We start from the raw sequence: 18,859 nt of genomic DNA on the forward strand, positions 1-18,859 counted from the left end.
AGAGAAGCTTCGATCCAATAAAGACACTAGAAAACTAGGAAAAACATACAGCCATCTACATCCACCTGCCCCTGATTTGGGTTTAATCTTCAACAAAATGGGCACTCAACCACTGGAAACTTGACAAATGGCCAATTTCATTCCAACATGCGCGGAGGCATAGAGCCTAAAGTCATTGGCACTATTCTAAATAGAAAAGATGTTTCCACAACTTGGAAAATGTTGCAAAATCCTGGTCAACACGGAACCAAGTTCCCCACTACATATATGAATATACCTTTCTTCTCTAAACTTACATCTAAAACAATTTTCTCTTGAGTGTATTAACCATGGCTGTACCTAGCAAACTTGTGCTTCTCATTGCTGTTCTTGTTGCTTCATGCACCACAGACGCAGAGGCCTTGAAACACAAAAAAACCCATATCCAATTCTACATGCATGACATAGTTGGTGGCCCAAAACCAACTGCAGTCCAAGTTGCTCGCCGGTTGTCCAACTACACTGGTTCAGACCCAATAGCAGCCATGTTTGGGTCTGTTTCAGTCATGGACAACCCGCTAACAGTCACACCCAACCCAAATTCAACAGTGATTGGACGTGCTCAAGGGATCTATGCCATGGCCTCACAGCACAACGAGTTCAGCCTTCTCATGACACTGACATATGGGTTCATCAGTGGACCATATAATGGCAGCTCTTTTAGCGTGGTGGGAAGGAATCCAGTGATGAATGAAGTGAGGGAAATGCCAATTGTTGGAGGCACAGGGATTTTCAGACTTGCTCGTGGGTATTGCTTTGCTAGGACTTATTCAATGAACCAAATGGATGCAGTGATTGGGTACAATGTGACAATTCTGCATTACAAATAATGTGACAGTGTGACCGTTTGTAACAATTTAGACCAGTCATGGGCTAAGGGTTTCTTATACTATAGAGACAATAATACTAAAAATTATGAGTGGAAATGTGGAATGTTTTTCTTCATGAAAATCGATTTATTATTATTAAGTTTATATATTTAATTTCTCAAAAAAAAAAAGTTTATATATTTAATAATATTAATTGCATATTACTTCATGAATTTAAACAAATTTTGAAAGTTATACATGTTTATTATGGTGTAGAGATTTGTATTATTTGATGGAACAAGATCATCTAATCGTATAGTAAAAAAAAAAAATTTATAAGAAATCTAATTGTATGGTCAATTAAATGTTTGGCTTGACAAGCCCAGTTATATGAACGATCTTCTCAATTGGGAATATGAGAGCTCTGCCCTTCTATCCTCAATACGCTTTCAACTTGAGGAGCAATGAGGGGATAATCATATAACCGAATGAGCGATGTGTACGTTTCCCAAAAGGAAAGCGAGGCATTAGCTACACGAGCTATGTCCTCCGGGAATTAATTACTAGAGGCTGAAACCCTTGCCATTATCAAGGTACCTTCCCCCAATCTTGCCCATGATAGTGAAATCAACATCCTTTTGACCACAAACAAGGTTATGGCTAAAATTAAGGAGTAGCCTAGCCTGTGCCATAATCAACCCTAAAATTTCCCAGTCCTTCCACCATAATTAAGTATGAGACAATTATTATATTACACTAGCCTCGTCACATGCGCTTCGCGCGTGCGATGAGGCTTTTTTTTTTTAATAGTGTCATAATTTTTCATTCATTCAAATTTGAGGTTTACACGTTTTCTCATTAATATTACACATTTAGGGCATGCTTGGTAAACTGTAATAGGCTCTGTAATGTAATAGTTATTCATATGGTTTAATTATTCTTTAGGGCATATTTGGTAGATTGAAATAGGTGCTGTAATGTAATAGTTATTCACATTGTTTAGTTATTCTTTAGTTTGGTTATGTTTTTATTACAAGGAATAATCATTCCTTATGAATAGTTATTCTTCAAAATGAGGAATAAATATTCATCTTTAAAAGGTTGTATTAGTTATTTCTTAAACAAACTTTCCATATACATCAAACAATTATAAAAATAAAAAAATCATAAAAAATAACATATATCTCTCTGAAATTTAAAAATAACAATTTTTAAAGAAATATAATTGTATGAGTAAGAAATTTCCTAAAATAAATGTTAAGTTTCATTCTAATGTTATAATTCACAACCAAACTAATGAATATGTTTAGTTATTACATTACAACACATTTTATTCCTAGTAATAAATATGACAATTCCTGTCGTAATTCTCATTCAGTGTACCAAACGTACCTTTAGTTTGGTTATGTTTTTATTACAAGGAACAATCATTCCTTATGAATAGTTATTCTTCAAAATGAGAAATAATTATTCCTCTTTAAGAGATTGTATTAACTATTCCTTAATAACTGCAATAATTTCAAAACTTAATATATTTCCAAGTAAATAAACTTTCCATATACATCTAACAATTATAAAAATAAAAAATTATAAAAAAAATAACACATATCTCTCTTAAATTTAAAAATAACAAATTTTAAGAAGATATAATTGTATGAGTAAGAAATTTCCTAATATAAATGTTAAGTTTCATTCTAATGTTATAACTCACAACCAAACTAATAAATATGTTTAGTTATTACATTACAACACATTTTATTTATAGTAATAAATATTACAATTCTTATCGTAATCTCCATTCAATGTACCAAACGTACCCTTAGAATTACTAATCCAACGAGGAGTGTCATGAGGTTAGTTTCAAAAAATGAACAAATATTACACATTTATATTGTAGCAAAAAAAAAAAAAAAAAAACCTGTGCTATTATTTTATATATATAATTTTTATTTTGAAAATCTAATTTATAAGTGGATAAAACAATTTAAAAATTAACAAAACAGTGGCCCTATTTTTTAGACAATGTTTTAGTTGGAATTAAAGTTGTATTTTTATTGGATTGTACTTTAGTTTTGTCTCTACTTAAACATATGGGTGTAGGGGTATTTTTGAACCCAAAAAAATTAAAATCCCAAAGAGGAAAAATTAGGGGTGTGCATAGGTCGAGTTGGGTCAGGTTAAGGGGATTTTTTTACTCAACCCACCATGGTGGGTTTAAAAAAATTCAACCCAACCCAACCCATCACATAAGTCCAACCTAACTCACATAGGGGTGTAGGGGTATTTTTGAACAAAAAAAATTAAAATCCCAAATAGGGAAAACTAGAGGTGTGCATAGGTCGGGTCGAGTTGGGTCGAGTTAAGGGGATTTTTTTTCTTAACTCACCATGGTGAGTTAAAAAAAATTCAACCTAACCCAACCCATCACATAAGTCCAACCCAACCCACATGGGTCAGGTTGAACCCATGGGTTGGACAATTTTTTTTTATTACTATTATTATTAAATTGAGCAGAAAAAAATATAAATATAAATATTTTTTTTTTTAATTTTAAAAAACCCCAAAGATTAGTAACCATGTAACTCTTTAAAGGCAAATAACACTTGATGGTGAACTAAAAGTCGGACCATCTCCAATTCGTCCATAGAATCGTCTAGGACCAAGAAGGTTAACCCAACATAGGAAGGTCATCCACCGTGGGGAGGTCATTCGTGGGTATGAAAGTCGTCCATCAGGGAAGCAGTTGGACGACCTCTTAACGCTTAGAAAATTTTCAGAATGGATTTACATACAAAAGCTTATGATTCGGACCACGTTCTACTATTTAGAAGTATGAGCAAAATCCTTGTTTATCGCTATAACTTCCCACTAAGTTCTTAACTTATAATGGAAGATAAGACTGAACCTTCTAACTTTTGTAGCAGTTGTGAAAGTTAAATCTGAACCTTCTAACTTCCGTACACGTTGAGGAATTTACTAAACAAGTAACCACTAAAAAACTCACTATATAAGGACTCATCTACATCAAATGAAAGTAAGTTTCCACTACTTCTAAAGTTGGAATTCTTAAGTTCTAGAGAGAAAACTAACTTAAGCATCGGAGGGTTCTTGGCCAGTTCGCCCCGATCACCTTTGATCTTGTGTTTCTTTCTTTTCAAGCCTTTCAAGCAATCACTAGCCCATTAAAGCCCAGAGCATTGCCTACTGATTTTCTGTGCATCATCACACTAATGACTAAACAACAATAGTAATTTATTAGGATTTGTGTGAACTAATTGGCTTTTATATAGGATAAGAAGAGCTGGTTATTTAAAAAAATATATTAATTATATAATATATTTTAAATATATGGGTGTGTCGAGTCGGGTTTGATGGGTTTAGAATTTTATGACCAGAACCCAACCCGACCTGCTATCAAAAAAATTTTGTAACCCAACCCAACCCAACCCACTAAGCCTTAAAAACCGACCCAACCCGGCGAGTTGGGTTGGATCAGTTCGATTTTGACGGGTCGGCAGGTTGGCTGCACACCCCTAGGGAAAACCCCTTAAATAATAGTATAGAATTATAGATATAGATACTCTTTATAATATTCCTTAGAGATTACTAATTAAGAGTAATTCTTAGGTACTCCCAAAGTACGAAGAATGATACTCCCTCCTCTCACATTCATGTTAGAGTCCACTTATTAAATTTATAATGAAGTTCACTCATTAAATTTATAGTAGGATCCATCATAAATATGAGAAAAGTGAACACTATTTTTCTGTGTTCTAGGAGTACCTAAGAATTCCACTAAACATCAGAGTGCTTAGGATAGTGCCACCAAACCATCATCTTTCCTTTTTCAGATGTCCAATCCTAGTAATATTATAACCATAAACTTTTTCATAACAAGGTAATATAATAAGTTATGATTGGAGTATCAATTTTACATTAGTTTACCATTGACCCCGCTTTTAGTATACATTAATCACAACATGCCATATTCAAAGTGGTGCAAACAACACCCAAAAAAGTGGTGCAACAACCACCCCCCCCCCCCCCAGTTTTAGAGTTTATGTGCAAAAAGTGGAGAAATATTTTCATGGTAAAAATAGAGAATGGTCATTCACATAGTTGAAAAGTGTAGAAAACTTTACAACACAGCAAAAAGTTAAGAAAAGTCAATTCTGTGACAGAAGCTAGAGAAATGTTCATTTTGCAATAGGAATAGAAAATAAGCCCAGTTTGCAGTGTTGTCCCTTGGACTTTGGACTCAATGTTTGTGCACAAAATGGCTGTGGCAAAATGGGACCTTGGAGCTCATTTTGCGAGAGCGTCAAGCTCAACTTCCTCCCTAGAAAAAGTCGAGAGTAGAAGTTGTCTTATAACATCAAGACATTTATCTAGGGTACAAGAATTAATAAAACCACCCCCAACAGTTTATAAGACAAAGTTGATCCAATGATATTTGTGATGAAGGTTGAGAAGGCTCCATTAGAATTGTATGTAGACATATGCGGTTTAGATGAGGCAGTTGAACTCCTGAACTATATAATGGTTGGTGAAAATAAGGGTAAAGAAGGAAAACCAACTAAGCTTGATCATGGGTTTAAAAGGAACAGCACCTATGAATATGAGAACAAGAGAAGGAGAAAGAAGAAGAACAGCACTAAGGAAATCTGAATAGTAAGTTGAAAGTGAAAGAAGAGAGAAAAGAGAAAGAAAGTGATATTTGAGAGAAAAAAGAAAGTAGAGAATACACAATAGAATTAGCATGCATCATTAGGAATCATTTCCCTCTCTCAAAAAACACTAAAGCACACTTTTTGCAAGCTCTAAAGGATGACTACTTTGACTCACATTCCAAACCACTCAACTTTGTAGCCTAATTGGGTAACAAGGTTGTGTGAGTTAGAGTTGAGCTTTCTTAGTCAACATCTTGTTGAGAGCGTTTTTATTTTGATTCATGATTATGCCTATAGAAAACTCTCTTTATTATTTGTTGATACGTGTATTAATTTGTTTTGCCTTAACAAATCCTTCCATACATATGTGTGTGTGTGTGTGTGTGTGTTTATTTTTTGCTTTCCATATTCTGCAAAGTATTCTTATATATTTATATGTGAATGCATATAAGTATATATACGAATATATGTATGTATATATTTGAGAATATACTAATTCATGTAAACTAACATTTGCTTGATATATATATATATATTGCAATCCATATCTTGCAAAGTATACTTGTTTATTTATATGTGAATACATATAATTATATATACAAATATGTGTATGTATATATTTGAGAATATGCTTATCCATGTAAACTAACATATGCTTGATGAGTATTTTCTTTGGGTTTTAGAGTTTATGTGCAAAAAGTGGAGAAATATTTCCACAGTAGAAATGGAGAATGGTCATTCATGTTGTTGAAAAGTGCAGAAAATTTTATTGCACAGCAAAAAGTTAAGAAAAATCAGTTCTGCGACAGAAGCTAGAGAAATGTTCATTTTGCAATAGGAACAAAGAATAAGCCCAATTTGCAGTGTCGTCCCTCAGACTTTGGACTCAATGTTTGTACATAAATTGGCAGCGGCAAAATGGGACCTTGGAGCCCATTTTGCGAGAGTGTCGGGCCTAACTTCCTCCTTGGAAAAAGTCTAGAGTAGAAGTTGTCTAATAACATCAAAACATGTGTCTAGGGGACAAGAAGTAAGAAAACCACCCCCAATAGTTTATAAGACAAAGCTGGTCCAATGGAGTTTGTGATGAAGGTTGAGAAGGCTCCACTAGAATTGTATGCAGACATAGGTAGTTTAGATGAGGCAGTAGAACTCCTAAACTATATGAAGGTATCAAGCCTCCTAAGTGGGGTTGGTCATATTGCATATTTCTTAGGTTTTAAATTTTATTGTAGCTAATATTTTCTCTATTCTACAATATTTGATGTTACGACTCAAATATTTCAGTGGAATAAATTTTTTAGACATAACCTATATTGGACTTAAAACTCAATGACAGAATCCTTTCTTGAATTTTGATATTACAACAAGTGAGGCTGAGGGATTAATCCATTCCTATATACATGACATGAAGTTTAGAAAAGTAATTATTATAGTTAAGGGATATAATAATCCATAGCTTTCATATGCCTTTTGAAAATGTAGTTACATGGAGTGGCTTAAGTATATCTTTTGTTGATTTTAGGTGGTTAATGAATTGGATGATGTTTCACATCATTTCTTATCATTCTAATGAAATTTTTATTCATAATTTTATTAATTTCTTTCTTCAATTCTTTGGAATGGTCACTGAAGTTAGGATGCGACGTTTTATTAGGTTGGATGCATCTTCAAAGCAACCAGGATAGGAGCCTAGGTTCTTGCTTCTGTCATAGTTTGTGGCTATTTTTTTCTAAGAAAATGCATATTTTAGTGGCTGAATTATATTGAAGTCCCTTACTAGCTGATATAGTAGTGAGTTTTATTTTTTATGAGAACTAGGACACAATTTATTGATAGTAAGGGAAAATGTAATATGTCACATGAGTTTGTAAGATTGTGGATGTATATCTGGCTTCTAATTTTCTTTTTCTTCCTATGGATTTCTCATTGACATTATTGTTAATTGGTTTCCCATAAGTTATCTGAATGGAAATTAGCAAAAACTCAGTCACAAATACAAAACTAGAATCTATTCAAGAACTCCTTAAGGTAGGCCTTATTGCTTTTTGTTCTCATCTTCTTTGACATCTTGTAACAACATATCATACAAAAATTTGATTGAAATATATAGAACATCAAAGATTCCTACATTTGCATTCCAAGTTTTGTTGGTATTGGACAATTTCCCATCATCCTATCATATTCAAGCTGACAATGATTGTTATGTTTTTAACTGCATGCTATTTAATTTGAAGATAGAAAATAATTTGTTTGATGAGCCACATGCTAATAATAAACTTTTTATGTATCCAAGATCAAAATGTGAGATTTGTAAACAAACTGAATGAAGCAGTATCACATTTAGTCATTATAGGATTTGATATTGTTAGATATTTAGCTTAATGGTTTGTTAATTTCCCATAAACACAAAAATTCAAAACAAAAAAAAAAGTATTCTATGCTTTCTTTTTAAATATTTTCTTTAAAATATTATTATGATTAACTTTATTACCATCATTGTAAGGGATTCATTTTTCTTTTTCTTTTTCTTTTTCCTTTTTTTGAATTTATTCATCTATGAGCTAAGTTTTTTATTCATGCTGTAAATGCTTATTCAATTTTGGGGAAGGTGAATTTTTTTAGAGTTTTGAATTTGGTGAGTGTTGTAGGTTCAACAATGGATGGTAAATAGAGATCCAAGTTGCCTGATTTCATCAAGCTATAAAAGTTTATGTACTTTGACTTAGTTACTTACACATGCATTCTTTTTCTTTTTCTTAGTGACATTTTGGGTACAAACCACGATAGTGCTTTGAACAAATTTCCATTTGAATTTTGAAGAAACAAGACTTTCACTAAATGAAAACAAGACTAATCTAGAACCCAAAAATGGTATAATTTACCTCCCTTAGCTCAAACGAGAGAAATACAACATGTGCAAAAATATCTTGACCTTGATACTTATGACTGAATACACACTGTTTTAATTGGAATTAGAAAAATATGCATGAACCAAAGTTTCCATCACCAAAACTCATCAAAACAAACCCTTAATCTTAGTAGTTTATAGCATTAAAATCTTCATCTCTCTACAACTTAAAGCCCCATACACATTTATAGATTGTTGACTCTTATGTTGCCTATGTTGAAATATTTCATGAACAGGGACACACATATTTGCAAATTTGTTCCTTGAGTTTTGTCTAACAGAACGGTTTTTGAAAAAATACTTATTTTTGACAATTTTCATTTATATGCAGCCCATGAAATGACTTGGTGTGGCGAGGGGCTTTATGCTTTTCTCTGGTTTGTTGTATTTTTCTTTTCTTTTCTCTCTTTTTTCCTTATTCTACCTCTATTTCTTTCTGTGATGATGCTACCCCTCCCTCTGGTGGTCCTCTACTGTTCACAGCTACCACCCTTTATACAATCTGTCGTGACAGGATTTACCATTTTTACCCTTCAACAGCTTTTGGCTTCTTATGGGTGTCCTTTCAAGACTGTCCACTAGCATGCCAGTTGCCAGCCATTACCATTGCACCTCATTCCCAGACAAAATGGCTTGTCTTGTTTCTTACCTCCCTTTGTTCTCACTACTCTCATCTAGATAAGGAGTAAGCCTTTCCCTCACCTACCTCTGTGGCATGCAACAAGTGGTCTCAGCTTATTCTTACCTCTTTTGGGTGAGATGTCATCCTAGTAGGACATTTCTCCCAAAGAAATTTGAGTGGAAACCCCACCCCCTCTTTCTCCCTACCGCTAGACCACACCTTCTGATACCCTTGACCTGTGACCCACCTCCCATGTATTGGCTGGGTACAAGTAGGTGGTGCTTAGGCCTTTTGTGTATGCTCCACTTTCGTCTAAATCCGTTCCTTTCTGGCCTTCACGCCATTCCTGCTGCCTCCGTGTTTAACTGATTCTGCTGTACGTTCTGGTGGGTATTTAACTCTTGTGGGGTGAAGGACATATGGGCTTTTAGGCTCATGTTTCCTACCTTTCACTCCTTCCTTGGGCTAGACATTGCTTGGGTGAAGGCCTTCTCTGTAACACCCCAAACCCATACCAATGATTTAGATGCATAACCTGTCTTATTAATAATTAGCACTAATATAATGGAACAGAGTGTAATTAAATATCCACAAATAAACTTCAAATAATCAAAATCTTTTCCTATGAAATCCATAAAAATAAAAAGTTTAGCAATGCAGTCTCCAAATACAATCTCAAAGTGTTCCACAAATAACAAACTCACTATCCTAAGAAAATATCCTAAAACAATCCATCAATTAACATAGCTCCAAAAGAAGTCTTCAATCTATTGCTCCAATGATCTACCACCAAAAGATATTCCATTGCTCTAATCTAAAAAGGGTGGAGAAAGGGGGGTGAGCTAGAAGCTCAATAAGAGACTACATAACATGATAATGTCTTTCAAAACAAAATATTAGTATCATTGACAAAATATAGTCTATACAAAACACTTACAAATAGCTTTAACAGTAATATAATATATTCTATAAAATTATCAAGAGTAAAACATTTAACTATAACACTATAATCATAAAATAAAATAATAACCACTTTAGTTAGCCAAAATACACTAAATAGGTCAAACCAATATATATTAGTAATAAACAATTTTTCCACTTATAGGGATCAATAACAATAAAACAGTAGTTCGATATGGAAAACAATAAACATTAGTCAGACAAAGACATAAGCTGCTAAACACTCGATGGGTGATTTCTATTGGGAACAATAACACTAACCTCAAAGAGGCAACATTGGCTCCAAAGAGCAAACAATAACACTGCACTATACCACAATAACACTATATCAGCCGAAGGCCAACACTTAACCCTGTGTTGGCAAATGTTGCAAACTGTTTAGCCAACTGTTTGAAAACATTCTTGACATATACAATTTAATAATAATATACAACAAATAATAAAATTCTGGTATGTATTATGCATTTACAATGGTATAAGTTTTTGAAACTTCACTTTTGCAATTATGTATATATAAATATATTTTTACCAAAATATATTTAATATACACGTCTTGAGAAACGTCATGTTCTAAAGTCCACTTACCTCTAATTGATGATACTTGTAGTCTAGATCCAAAATCAAATGAGCTTTTCCCCCACACCTAAAAGTAAAGGAGTAACACAATTATATAATTAAACCACCTTGACTTATACCATAAGGATGTAAGGGACACTTCCTAATAATTTACTTGTCTTTAAATATCTCTACAATCCTCTATAACATATTACTTCTCCTTACTACTATTATGTCTTTGAGGCTAAAAGAGGTATTACCGCACGTAAGGATATCATCTAATGAGAATATGCATGCTGGTGGTTCCCCAAGATTTTCATCAAGCCCTAATAGGTTACTACCAATACAACCATTGTTTAGCTAAGTGTTGGATTCATATTTTCTTTAAGATTTCATATAACACTTCAACACCACCAGGACAACTCTATAAGATCCAAATATATATATAGCGTCCATAGAAAATTCTACCCGTAGGACATAGCAACCTATAGCATGTACTGAGTGTTAGAAATTTTATCTAACATATATATAATATTCAAGGATTTTCCTACCCATAAGCCATAGAAAGAACACAATAGATTTACCAATTAATTCCTACCCGTAGGACTTAGTGACCAGAAGCATGTATTGATAAAAGTTTAGAAACTTGACTACGATATAGATTACAAGATTCAAAAGTCTAGCCCCACTATCATGCGTAAGCTCTAGCAACTATCACTCAAGGGCTTTTCGCCTAATTCAAGAGTTCATATGGGTCATTAAAGCAAATCTATTAAACTACTCTAGCAACGTAGGTTATTTCCATAAGGGTTTGAGAGAGAGATATACCTGACCACACCACCACACCGATGTATGATTTGTTTCTTGTACTTTTGCAGTCTCTCTCTTATGTCTTTCAGCAGGAAAATCCTAACTTACTAACATGTTAGAACTGTTTTCACTTGGGCTCAAATTTAAAACCCGCCAAAAACTTAAAATAAGCTTCCGAAGACTTTAATTCCCATTAAACTCATATTAAGGTTGTTTAGATGGGCTAGAACTCTAAGAATTCCAATAACACTTAAACTCCTAACTCAAAAAGGTTTTAATCTCTTCTCTTTTCCTTAATTGATAAGGAGACTAAAAGTTAAATATGAATAATCCACAAAATAACTATTCACGTTACCCTTTTTTCTTTTTTCTTTTTTGTAGAATATCATAATATAAAATAATATTACTTCCAAAATAAATTAAATAATTCATCAACTCCACTCTAGAAGCAAATAAATTAAATTTAAGTGAGACGAGTGTTACATTCTCCTTCCTGCTTAGTCCATGTTCTCTTCTTTCATATGTTCATGGGCCTCTTGGCTAGAGATCCTGCCATGCCACTTCATTGTTCCTACTATATCATTACCTCTCTTTTATTTTTTGTTACCCGTGGGCTTAAGGGCTGATGCTCCTGCCATGCTAGTCCACTTTCCACATCTTTATCTCTTTTGGGCTTTATTGGCCAATATTCTTGTTGTGCCAGCCTATTTCATTCCTCGACCATTTACTTCATCTTTACCTCTTTTACTCCCATGCGCTTTTTGCTAAATCTTTTGGGCTTCCTCGGCCCAATGACCACATTCTTACCTCTTATTACTTTTTCGGGCTTATTGGCCTTGAAGCCAACCCAATAGATTTACTAATTCATTTCCTTGGCTTCCCCGGCTCATTTACTTCCTCTTTACCTCTTATTGTTCCTATAGGTTTACTACTTCATTCATTGGGCTTCCTCAACCCATTTACTTCCTTTTTACCTCTTATTATTCTTGTGGGCTTGCTAGCCATTATTCTTGCTATTTCGGTTTGCTGGACTTGCTTTAATATTTTCTCTTCTCACTTTCTTCATATTGTTGGGTTTTTGACTTTCTTTTGCTATTGGACCTTTTTGTCAAAAATGGGCATCAACAAGGGGTACCACCATATTCCCCAATTGAAGATTATGCATTTTTTGAGTGGTGCAAGCTAAGTAAAAGGATCCCCCTAATCCTTTCTTCTTCTTCTTCTTCTTCTTATTTTAAGAAAAAAAAAAAAAGGATAAATTTCAGAATTTATTTTTTCTTTCAACTATAGTGCGGTACAAGTGTCTGAGATGGGAGGACCCTGGGCGTACCTTTATAATTATTGAGCCCAAATTTAGGTATCCACTACATGCTTCTTTTTCTCTTATTACCTAATTAACAAATTAAAGTCACAATTCTATGGACTAGTAGTTGTTTTGGTGAGCTCGACTTTTGTCTTGGCTCCACTCTCACAGCTTTTAATGCATAATAGGTGGACTTTGTGATCCATGCACCAACAATAAGGTCATAGAACTTAGCCCCACAAGGCCACCAGAGTGATACCCTCTAGCCAATCACAGAGAGGCATGCCATAAACTTGTCATTCATTTAACCTTGTCGAGTCCCCCTCAACTCAAAGAAGCTTGATGTGGACTTTAAGGAGCAATTAAACGTCTGAGCAAAAGTAGAATTGCATGATTTTATTCTCCGAATGAAAAAAAAAGGTATTATTCTTAATATATATACTCATATTTGTTTATTCGCTAAGTGAATTTCTTATTAGTTTTTTTTTTTTTTTAATATAAGATAAAAATTTTATTATAGCCTAATCTAAGTGTATATATGTGTGAAATTTTTTCCTGGAGACTTGAATCTCGACCATTGTCCCCCCACACCCTACACTCCACAATTACTTATACTTGTGGAGTGACCATCGCACCAAAGGTGTGCAATGATGATATTTTATTGTTAATACAACATACAAAGAGATAAACTGTATATAAGATTAATGCCATGTAACTGAATTCCTTCCTGTTTATACACATGTATTGATGCACGTATATAATTGATCTTACTAGTAGTCATATGCATGCATTTAATTTTGGAAAACATTACCAATTTGAAATCGCTTTGGTTGAAATTGAACGTGCCACTAGTTTCAAAATTGAAAGAATCGATTGATTACTAGATGATCATGTGCAAGGCCAGTTCTTAGGCTAGACCATTTAGGCCAATGCCTACCCCTATTATATATGAAATGTCCCAAATAATTAATTTTATTGAATTTTTATTTTTTTCTTATAAAAATATAATGGAGGTGTTGTTTGTTCTAAATCTCTAAAAAATTGAGTGCCAGTAAGCAATAGAAATACAACCTAAATGAAACAAAAATTTATATAAAAAAATTGTTGCAAGTGTAGCAAATCATCATTAATTATCAAAAAATTTATAACAATTTAAGGTCTGTTTGGTTGAAGAGAAAAGTGTGTTTTGTTGAGTTAGGGCATGACAATATTTGTGGTATCACAAGTTCCAACTCTACTATTAATTTGTGTGTAATATAATAAGCTAAATCCTAAACTAAATCAAGGTTACAATACTTGCGTAACAAGTAGAAGTATAATTAGCTTGGGTTCAAAAAAGGAAGAAGTATAATTAGCTTACTTGTCCTCTAAGTAAAATTATGATAACTTTGCTCATCCTCAAAGTAGGATTAAAAAAGACACAAAAATTAGAGTTATATATCATACTTGGGTCTTAACTAGGATGAGTACTTGGTATCTCTTATTTCACTTTTCAATTGTTGGTGATAGGTGTATTTCTTTCATAATTGAAGGGATCGCTTCTTTGTCTTTATCACATTCCAAACTTGACCCACTTGAGATGATCCGTCAAATTGACGTGCGCCCTTTGAGATTTAAACACATAACTATAATTGCTAGCAATTTCAAATTAAATCTTGCAATTTGTTTAATTAGTAGAAATTTTAGGCTAGAAGTCTAGAACTATGTGTTAAAAAAAAGTGACAACTGAAAATTAAAAAATAAAAAGAAAGAAAGAAAAAGAAAGATCGCTAATAATTGAAAGGAAGAAATTCTCTTCATTCTCTAGAATAAAGAATAAAAAGGAATTTTTATTTATAATTATAAAAACAGAAAACCCAATTATATTAGGGAGTACTTCCAGAACATGAAGAATGATATTTTCTTTTTTCACATTCATGGTGGAGTCCATCTATTAAATTCATGATAAGGTCTACTATAAATGTGAAAATGAGAACACTATTTGTCCATACTTCAAAAATATCTAAAAAAATTTCCATATCAAGACTAAGATTCTTGTACATATTCCCATAAATAAATAAAAAAGATTCTTGTACATATTACGTACATTACATAATATGTACAAGAATCATAATATAACACTATAAAAAAGATGAAACAAATCAAATATAAAAATTGATGAGAGTGTCGGCTTAATTAACTTGTCCCATATATTTCAGGAAAATCACTAGAGTCTACAGAGCCAAAGCGTTAGAAACCTAATAAATCCAAAGCTTCACCTTACCAAACCTGAAATGCAATACATTAAAATTCAACACTGGTCGTGGACAAACATAACGCTCTTTATTAAATCTTCTTTATCATTCAAGCTCGCAGTAGGTAACAGCTTTATAAAAAGAAGAGAAACGTATAAACGAGAAAGTGATCTGATGACAGGAAAATTCATGAATTATTTTTTTATTTTTTATTTATTTCTAGTGGGGTTTCTCTTTTATTTTTTGGTCAAGAGAGGAGATAATTATATTAGCTAGCCACAAAAGGTGAGATATTGGCTATCAGCCTTAAGGAGTACAAACCATTTGCATCAGAATTTACAATAACATTTAGATCAGGGGTAGGCGGAAGATAAAGTACAACAAAATCAGAAGTTAAGGAACAAGCGGAAGATAAAGTACAACAAAATCAGAAGTTAAGGAACAAGCTCCTTTAGCAAGGCTGTCTGCTCCTCTCTTAGCCTCCCTAAACACATTCCTGATCACGATCAGCTGAAATTGCCCGAGTAAATGCCTGCAGTCATTAAGGAGTGATGTATATGAGCTGTTAGGGATTTTCTTTGAAAGAATAAGATCTATAACCACCTTGACATCCAACTCCACGGCCAAGTGTGTGATTCTTAGCTGTGAGGCAAGCGTGAGGCCATTCCTAAGAGTCCAAAATTTAGTACTGAATTTTGGAGACGGTAGATCCGAAAGGAAGAGGGTAAAAAAAAAAAGTTGAACTAAAATCAAAAAATTATCCGAATACAAAAGTAGTTAACACACTCCCTTGACAAGTAAACCATAAAGTGCTATATCATACGATTATGAATAAATCATGTGACTTTAATTTGATATAGCAAAAAAAGAAAAAAGAAAAAAGAAAAAAAAAGAGTGATAGGTTTACTTCAAGCGGAGGGTGTAGGGAACAACTTTCTTGACACATATGGAACTCTAGCTAGCTAGCCAGAATAGTATTGACATCACAGATCGAAACTGTTGCGCGCAAAAGATTAGAAAATTCATTTCATCGACCCCACACAGCATGGTACGGTGATTCAAGTGCAGCCGTTCTTTTTTGCAGCTTAAGGTCCTTGTAAAACTTGTTAATAAACTCTTCAGCTGCTTTGTCCACTTGGCTATCACCATCGTCCTTCAATGGAAACGGCGAGTCTGTCACTCGTAGCTGCCTCACCATAGGGCTTTTTCCAAACCCAGGTAATGTAACCAAAGGAGAGGCCTCAACTATTTCATTGTTCAACATCTCCAGCACTTTCTGGACCGCATTAACAGTGGTCACATCGTCATAGCCGTAAGACTTGGTGAAAAAATGGTGGTGGTGTTTGCGCTTGTTGAAATGAAAAGGGTGGTGATTAGCGGGGCTATTGCTACAGCTGAATTCATATTCACGTGGGGATATGAAGGAAAGGGAAGCGTCGGATTTGCAACTCAAGGAAGAGAAGTTGTTGTGGAACATGAGGTTGTTTGCCATGGTTTTTCCTGCTAGCTTGCCACGCTTCAGCATCAAATGGAGATCAACCATTATTTTGCTCTTGCATATGCCTTTTCTTATCATGAAGAACACTACACGTATTATGTTCCATAGCTTCTTCGCTACCACCGGCGGTGGGCTTGGTTCCATTTCCATTTCTGGTTTTTTGTTTTTGTTTTGCTTTGAGAGAGAGAGAGAGAGAGACAGAGAGATCTAAAAGGTTTTTTGGTTTTGCTATGACCATGAGGGCCGGAGGGGAGAGGCATATAAAGGGCAATGAAATAATTATACTAATTATTTTAATTATTAAATGTCATGACAAGTTTTCCACTCTCTCCTGTAGCGCGTAGTACGAGTTTGGACAAAACAAGAGTTGTGAATTTAAGAATTTTGCCTGTTTTTGATTAATGCTGGTAGAGAGTGGTTATAACGCGCTGAATATTAGCGAGGGTTATTACTTTCTTCTATGTATGGAGATTACTAGAAGGTCCCTATGATAGAAACCAAATTACCTAAGTAAGTCCTCGGCCTCAATGATTACAGATATTTGGCCTTTTGTCTTGGACACCAGGCAATATTTGTGAGATACAGCCAATAGTGGCCTAATAGCTTCACTCACACATTTCACCTTTCCTCCTGTACTGTGTTTCTTCCTCCTTCTTTAATGGTGATCTTGACCCCCTATCATTCTTTGTACATTAGCCATGGATCCTGGTGTACGTTTCCATTTCCATTAGCTTATTTTCATTAATTTATTATAGCAGTAGGAAACTCTTATGAATTGTGATTTATCACACGTGTGAGTATAATAATTGTGAATTTTTTTATATAGGAGTTTCAACTTATGACGTCTACTTTTGATAATAGTTTTTTATTATCAGACCAGTATACCAATTAATTTTTTGTGCAGCGAAGAATTGAATCTCAAAACTCTTATATAATCATGATAATTGTGGATTTAAATAGTATTAAACTCCACTATTGCATGGATGGTCTTATGTTATATGGATGATAGGGTTTAAGTGGGTTTGAGGCAATGATCACACTTGCGCAATCAGGAATTTATTTTCCTTCTTTTTTTTTTTCTTTTTTTTTTTATACAGGGAAAAAAAATAAAAGTAATGTTAAATATATAATATTTTCTTAATTTGTAAATGCAAAAACTTTTGAAATTACAAGCTATTAATTTTGACATAAATGCATAATTGATATAACTTTTTTTTTTTTTGGGGTCTATAATTCACAACTTATGAATTCAACATAATTGTCAAAATTTTGTATATTGATTTATTGAGTAAAAATGTGGCATGCATTTCAAACTTTTGATGAGTTGATTTTCAACTACTTGTTTCATTTATCGTTTAAAAATGCTATTATACTTTAAAGAAAATGTAATTTCAGAAAAGTATACATTATTAAAGCCTTTTTAGGGCAACAAAAAGAACCTTAATTAATAGTAGCTAATTTTGAATAGGATTAGCTTCGGGATCCATTAATTGACATTTGCTTGCTTCAACTTTTTTTTTTTTTTTTTTAAGGGACCTGCTTCAACTTTTTCTGGTTAGCGTAATTGTGTTCAATTTGACTTGTTTTAAATTTAAACGGTATTAGAGTTGTAAAAATAATTTTTTTTTTTTTTTTTAAGGGACCTGCTTCAACTTTTTCTGGTTAGCGTAATTGTGTTCAATTTGACTTGTTTTAAATTTAAACGGTATTAGAGTTGTAAAAATAGAATTTTCATCAAGGACCTCCAAACAAAAATTCATAGTGGGCCACATTAAATAAATCAAGCTGTTGAAAGGAAGACAAAGCGAGTGGCTTGACTTCACAAAGAAGCCTAGGAATACATGTCAGTAACGTATTCTCATGTAACTTTGTTAAGAAAGGAATATCCCAAGTAATAAATTTAACGTTTTTCAAAGTGAGTTTTGTTTCTCATTCCTGCCTTGCGCACAATTACTCAAAGAATATGTAACATATAATCCCAGTAGATAGACATGTGACATAATAAACCAATTAATCATATAACAGTAGATGTAGCCATTTAAGAGCATTCATATCAGTGGAGGGGCAAATTTTCCTTCTATTTTGCACAAAAAAGCTATTTTTTCTATTTTACACACACATTTTTACAAAATATCCATGTCAATTTATTTATTCTACACATTTATTCAATAAAATATTTATTCTTTTACAATTTTTTATTATTCTCTCTCTCGCCGCCTCTCTCTCATAGACCCAATCCAAAACCCATCTCTCCCTACAACTGATAAAACTCACTAATACAGCAGATTTTATAGATTTTGGAAAGGCAAAATCACATCTTGCAAAAGATATTCCTCAATTTTGTTATTGGGTTTTCTTTCTCTCTCAAAATTTTGCTTCTTCCTCAGTCACCAATCAAAATTCACAAAACCAATCCTCAAAACTCTCAAAAAAGACATGGCCATGTCC

The 18,859-nt window shown here is 33.4% G+C and overlaps 2 protein-coding genes across 2 annotated transcripts; one reads left to right on the forward strand and one right to left on the reverse strand.

Moving 5' to 3' along the window:
• Positions 1 to 284: 284 nt before the first annotated feature.
• Positions 285 to 1,017, forward strand: LOC111990935 (dirigent protein 22). The gene has a single exon (XM_024022702.2). It carries the CDS (start codon positions 330 to 332, stop codon positions 867 to 869), a length of 540 nt encoding a protein of 179 aa, XP_023878470.1. The 5' UTR covers positions 285 to 329; the 3' UTR covers positions 870 to 1,017.
• A 14,182-nt stretch (positions 1,018 to 15,199) lies between these two features.
• Positions 15,200 to 16,659, reverse strand: LOC112027219 (uncharacterized). Its single transcript, XM_024059891.2, has one exon. It carries the CDS (start codon positions 16,559 to 16,561, stop codon positions 15,941 to 15,943), a length of 621 nt encoding a protein of 206 aa, XP_023915659.1. The 5' UTR covers positions 16,562 to 16,659; the 3' UTR covers positions 15,200 to 15,940.
• Between the last annotated feature and the right edge of the window lie 2,200 nt (positions 16,660 to 18,859).

The sequence above is a fragment of the Quercus suber genome, unplaced genomic scaffold, assembly GCF_002906115.3.
Source record: "Quercus suber isolate HL8 unplaced genomic scaffold, Cork oak 2.0 scaffold_170, whole genome shotgun sequence".
NCBI lineage: Eukaryota > Viridiplantae > Streptophyta > Magnoliopsida > Fagales > Fagaceae > Quercus > Quercus suber.